At 55.8% G+C, this 5,597-nt stretch overlaps 1 protein-coding gene across 1 annotated transcript; it reads right to left on the reverse strand.

Annotated features, from left to right (window-relative positions):
• Window positions 1-614: 614 nt before the first annotated feature.
• Window positions 615-5,074, reverse strand: SPR (sepiapterin reductase). Its single transcript, XM_037806874.1, has 3 exons — window positions 4,716-5,074; window positions 3,910-4,200; window positions 615-1,418 (listed from the first exon to the last, which is right to left on the reverse strand). The coding sequence occupies exons 1-3, from the start codon at window positions 5,035-5,037 to the stop codon at window positions 1,228-1,230; spliced, it is 804 nt and encodes a 267-aa protein (XP_037662802.1). The 5' UTR covers window positions 5,038-5,074; the 3' UTR covers window positions 615-1,227.
• Window positions 5,075-5,597: the final 523 nt, after the last annotated feature.

The following is a 5,597-nucleotide window of genomic DNA, read 5'->3' on the forward strand; positions in this document are numbered from 1 at the left end:
GGCCCCCACCCAGCCCCCATCTACAGACCCACAGAAGGATCGACTCAGTGGTACCCCTAGTTTCTCAAGGCTTCCCTCTTGGAGTCTTGCCCACCTCCCCCAAGGGCATCCTGGTCCTAAGTCCATCCCACTAAGGTCCAGGACCACGGGCCAGACGGACATTACCAGGAGAGCCCACGACAGGCCCCTGAGCTGGGATTCTATTCAGAGCACTGCCACGGGGGCAAGGGGTGGAACTGGAAACCAGGGGGGACAACAGGAAAGGACCCATCGGCACAAGCGAGGGCCATGGGGAGGGCAAGCTGTGAGTCAGACCCTGAAAGACAGATACTCTTTGACTTCAGAGGGTTGAGGAAAGGGTGGGAGGCGGGGGTCAGTGTGGGCAAAAGCATGAAGGAAGATGAAGTCTGGATGTGCCCATCTTGGCTGACTCTGTTTGGACCTGGGCTTGCCACTGGATGGGGCTCAGTGAGAGGCGGGAGATGGCCCCAGGAGAGCTCCCCAGCAAATAAGGGTGGCACCCAAAGTTTGGGTTAATTGCCTCGGGAATCCCCACTGGCCCAGCAATCCCTGGAGTCAGCCCTGGGCCCTGTGTAAGAGGAGCAAGCAGGCGGTAACAAAGGCCAGCCCACATTTTATTTGTATCTGCTTTTGGAATGTACAGAGACCCTGGGGGAAGGCTGGTGGGTTCTGGAGGGAGGAGGCATCAGGACAGGGACAGGAAGTTCAACAGAGGATCCTGCTACCCTGAGCAAGGGGCACCCTCGTGGGTGGGAACTTGTGCTGTCCTCCCTCCCTCCAGGCCGCCTGCGAATCGACAGGGACTCTCCTGTCACTGAACTGCCCCTTCCCCTCCCCACGGACTGGCCACGGGCAAGAGACCCACCCTCCTCACTTCAGTGTGTCAGCTTCTTTCCTGCCCTTCCCATCCCTAAAACTATTCCTGGGGCTAGAGGAGGCCAACACCCATAACTTCTTTCTCCCAAGTCTCCTACTGAAGCCTCCTCCTGTACCAGGGTTTACAATACAGGCTCCTGAGAACCGGTCACCCCAGCAGGCCCGGGGCCCTCACAGCTGGCTGCATCTGAGGGCAGGACAGTGGGCACAAGTGCTAGCTGGGTAAGGCAGGATTGGTGGTGCCACTGCAGCAGGAGTGAGGAGCCACAGAACTCCTGGGGTGTGCCTGAAAGTGGAGGCAGGAAGGCCCAGGAAGCCAAGGGCATGGGTTTATTTGTCGTAGAAGTCAATGTGGGCTCCGGACTCAAATGTGTCCTTTAGCAGCAAGCTCAGCAGTTTCTGGGCAGACGTCCTGCAATCCACCAGCCCCCCCTTCGTCTTCAGTGCCTGCAGCCTTTTTCGCAAGTCTGGGTCCACAGAGGTCTCCCGGGCCAACTGCTGCATGTCTGTGTCCAGCGGACCTAGGAGACAAAGAGCAGAAGGTGAGAGGGTAGGGCTGTGGCAGAGACAGAGGCGTGGGCCTCTGCTGCAGGACGGTGGGTAGAGGGTGGGAGGTTGAGTCAGATCTGGCCAGAGGCACCATATCATGGCTGAAATGTGTGGTGGTGGGGCAAAAGATTCCCCTTCATCACTACTGTCACTGGATATGGTCCCTCCAGACTACCAGTTCTAAAACCAGGCTTGTCATATCTCTGGCCAAACCAGCACCTCCTCCCAGCTTTCCTATTTTACCCTCCCAGACTCAAAACCTTTATCACCTCCATCCACATACATATATATCTACATAGACCATCAGGCACTATTTACAACCATGGTTTATTGCAAAAACTTATGATGGGTGTTCCCACCTCCACTCTCACTCCGTTTCAACTCCTTCTGCAGCCTTCCACTGAATTCATGTTGCTAAAACATCACTGGGATCATGCCATTCCTCTGCTCAAAAACCTTCAGTGGCTCCCCAATACCCTGGCCTAGTCCTGAAGGCCCCAATATCTCTTCCCTTCTGTACACTCAGTCTCCAGCCAAACTGGATGACCTGCCACTCCCCTAATGAGCTTTCCCACCTTTACCAGTGCTTACCTGAAGGGCCTTCTGCCTGCTGAAATCCAAGCAGCCCTCAAGGTCAAGTTCAGCTACCTCCAACGAAGCCATCCCTAGTCACCCCACTTGAAGAGAAGAGCTCCCTTTATAAGCACTCTCTATTCTTCATATAGGAAACACAGCACCCCAGAATTTTGTGCTAACAATCCTCAGAGGCAGACACTCATGGAATCTCAGAGTTGCAAGAACTACCCTCTTGATCCTGGAATGTCTTTCAGCCACCTGTGCTACCTTTCCAAACAGTCCATTCCATCTTTGGACAGTATCAGAACACTTTTCCTGATACTGAAATGAAAATGACTGGCTGCAGCCTTTATTCAGGAACTGGGGGGTCCCCCAAAGCTCAGCCTCCTCTTAATGCCTGCCCAGGGCAGCCCCCAGAGATCCAACCCAGCCCTATGGCATCCTGGAGTCTGCTTGGCTCCCGGCTGTGATTTCCACTTTGCTCACTGTTGTTTGAACGAATCCTGGGTTGAGCTCAGAGTGGGTGCTGAGTGAACGTCAGCTCTAAGAACTCGGGGTGTGTGTGTGTGTGTGTGTGTGTGTGTGTGTGTGTGTGTTGCGGGGAGGGGGATCTGGGTACTATAGAGCACGAGGAAGTGAAAACAGCATTAATCAGGAAATCGGATCCTGGCCCTGCCACATCGGGGCTTGGGTAGACCATTCTACCTCTCTGCCCCCCGGGGTCCTGAGATGTAACCCAAGGGGGACAGACCATTTTGCCTCTACCTAAGTCTCTCCATAACCACCTTCTAATTCCAGCAACCTCAAGCCTAAACTGGAAGACTTTTATTAAGAAAGGGGCACTGTGACATCATGGTAGATCACAAGAGCCCTTTAACTTTTGTGAGGACAGGGACCATATCTCATTTATCCCAGTCATCTCCAGTGTTCAAGCACAGTTCTGCCTGGGATGGTTAGCATTCAACGTCTGCCTGTTCTTCATTCAACTGACATTTACTGCAGACGGACACAGTGCAGCACTTTGCTTGGTACTGGGGAGGTGGTCCCTGTCTTCAAGGCTTTCCCGTCAAGTGAGGGAAGCAGAGAAAATAAACGTATGAAGATAATACAGTGAGATAAGTCCTTCTGGGGAAGAAAAAACAGACAGGTGACTGCAGAAAAGGAACATCCTACAGTCTTGGAGGGTTGGGGAAAGCTTTCCAGCTGCACAAGCTGAGTCTTGAGAAGGACTGGAATATTCTTGGCTAGAGGGCCAGCCCATGCAAAGGCCCAGGCAGGGAACTGCTAGTTTCATTGTGACTGGAGCACTCAGTGTGATTGTGACTGGAGCACTCACTGTGAGAGGAGTGGCTTTGGGGAGCGGAGTGGGACAAGAGTTGAGGCTGGAGAGGGAGGCACAGGAAGGTCAGAGAGGGTCTCATGTGCATGCTAGTAAGCTTGGACTTGACCCCAAGAGCAAGTTTAGTTAATGGAAAAAGCCCTATCTAACAATAAGAAAGCACTTCACCGTTGTGGATTGTCTTCTCATATGTTATCTCATTTGGTCCTCCAAACTGCCTCGTGAGACAGGAAGCAACTTTCTGGTTTCACATGAGAAAATGAAGGAAATGAGATACTGGTGTAGAAATCAAGCCCAGGTCTTCTCTCAAACTGTCTAATACCTCAGACTTTCCTACTCCACCCTCTCTCTATATCCTCTAATTACTGTTCTCTGCCTGCTGGCTCTAACCTCTTGGAGCCTGTATCTCCCCTAAGGGATGACAGGTCTTGGATCAGGGACAATATACTCTGTGGGCCCTTCCCTGAAGAGTACATTAGGCCCCTCGCCCAATTCCTAGAGGGGGACACAGGGGTGCTGGGGGTGGGGCGGCAGGACTGCCCACCTACCTGGGGCATAGCTCAGCACCCTCACATTAGGTTCCTCTGTGGCTAGGACCTGGAACATCATGTTTCGGGCTGCCTTCCCTGCACAGTACAGTGCCCAGCCCTTGAAGGGCTGCAGGGCACAGATGGACGAGATGTTAACCACTATCCTGCTGAGGCCAGGACTGTCAGGAAAGGCTTTTAGGACGCTTGAAGTCAGGCAGAGCACGGAGGTCAAGTTCAGGGCCCAATAGTTGTTCACTTCAGCTGGGTCAGCCAGATTCACGAAGCCTTTGGACACATCCCCGAGAGTGCCTGCAAAACCAGCTTTTAGTAATCACCCAGTAGGAAGCAGAGCTTTCCTTTCCCCCAGCCCTCTCCAAATTCCTTCAGACATGCTCTCCCTTCCCGCTCTGAAAGAGGGGTCTTGCTAGCATTTCTGAAGACACCTCCCTCCTCCTCAGCTCTAGAGAGACACACGTGGAAAGCCCACCCGTGCCAGCCGTTCTCCAGGACGAGGGGATCCCCGGGGGCGGTTTGGAAAATTTACTTTAGCTTGGAGAACCCCGACTAGGCCGCCGCCAGAGGGCGCTGAGCAAGGAGCTCGGGAAAGTTCCATGGCGCTTGAGAAAACCTCGATCTTCCTCCAAATACACCTTGCCACGCTTGCCATCCAAGCTGGAGCCACTACGACTTTTAGGCGTCTTATCCGACTCCTTAGGAGTCACCCTTAAATTCCCAAGCGGTGGGGGAGGACGGAAAAGGATGCTAAGCAGTATTCAAGAGCCCAAATGACGAGAGAGGGTGGGCCTTGCCCGCCTGCGTCTCACCCGCGTTGTTGATGAGCAGCAGTCGCCGCAGCCCCTCGGGCCTGGGGAGCGCGCGTAGGGCGCCGAGCAGCTGCTGCAAGCCGGCCTCGGAGCCCAGGTCGGCGGATACCCGCACCACGCGCAGACCAGGCCGCCCTGCGCCCAGTTCGGCCTCCAGCTGCCGCAGGGCTTCGTCGTTGCGGGCGCTTATGACCATCACGGAGCCGGGCGACAGCAGAGGGGCCAGGAGCGGGGCCAGCGCCCGGCCGAAGCCGCGGGAGGCCCCGGTGAGCACGCACACGGCGCGCCCCAGACCACCCTCCCGGCCGCTCTCAGCCTCCATGACACTGGCCTTTGCCCGCTGAGGCGGGGACTAGAGACCCGACAGGGGGTGGGGCGGGACGGGGCGACGGCGGTGGGAGGGGCCTCAGCTGGAACCAGTGCGCGGACCCGCCCCGCGAGGGCTTGGATGGGGAGCCTAAGGCTTCGGGCTGCCGACGTACCGGGACTCGTTGCTTCGGTGCCGGGTCTCAGCGGCGAAGGCGCGGGCGCGGTTGGAGTGCGCGCACAGGGGCTAAACGCGAAGGACCCGGAAGCGCAGTCCCCTGGAGAAATCCTAGCTCAGTTCTGAGCGTGGACTTGTTCACTTCCGCACGCTAATCTCACCCTGGGACGCCTGTTCTGAATTGCCTCCCAATTCCAGATCCTATTCCTTGCACAGATGAGTTCCTCGAGGGCAGGGCATGTTGCTCGGTGCTGGGCGTCCCTGCACGTGGCCAGTAAAAGCCCTCCATGATAGCTCATTGTCTTTAGGGTTTGGGGTCCCTCTTGGTGTCAGGGGCTTCCCCCGGGAGAACCGCCGTGGCTCCTACAGGTGTCGTAAAAGCTTTTCTCCCTCCCTAG

Source organism: Choloepus didactylus, chromosome 17, assembly GCF_015220235.1.
Source record: "Choloepus didactylus isolate mChoDid1 chromosome 17, mChoDid1.pri, whole genome shotgun sequence".
Classification (NCBI taxonomy): Eukaryota; Metazoa; Chordata; class Mammalia; order Pilosa; family Megalonychidae; genus Choloepus; species Choloepus didactylus.

Bases quoted from the DNA above. Each gene is read 5' to 3' on its own strand.
- SPR (XM_037806874.1), bottom strand. From the start codon at position 5,037: ATGGAGGCTGAGAGCGGCCGGGAGGGTGGTCTGGGGCGCGCCGTGTGC. The intron at 4,201-4,715 runs GTGAGACGCAGG...CTGGTTTTGCAG, and splicing joins GCTGCTCATCAACAACGCGG to GCACTCTCGGGGATGTGTCC. The intron at 1,419-3,909 runs GTAGGTGGGCAG...TTTGTCTCCTAG, and splicing joins GGTGCTGAGCTATGCCCCAG to GTCCGCTGGACACAGACATG.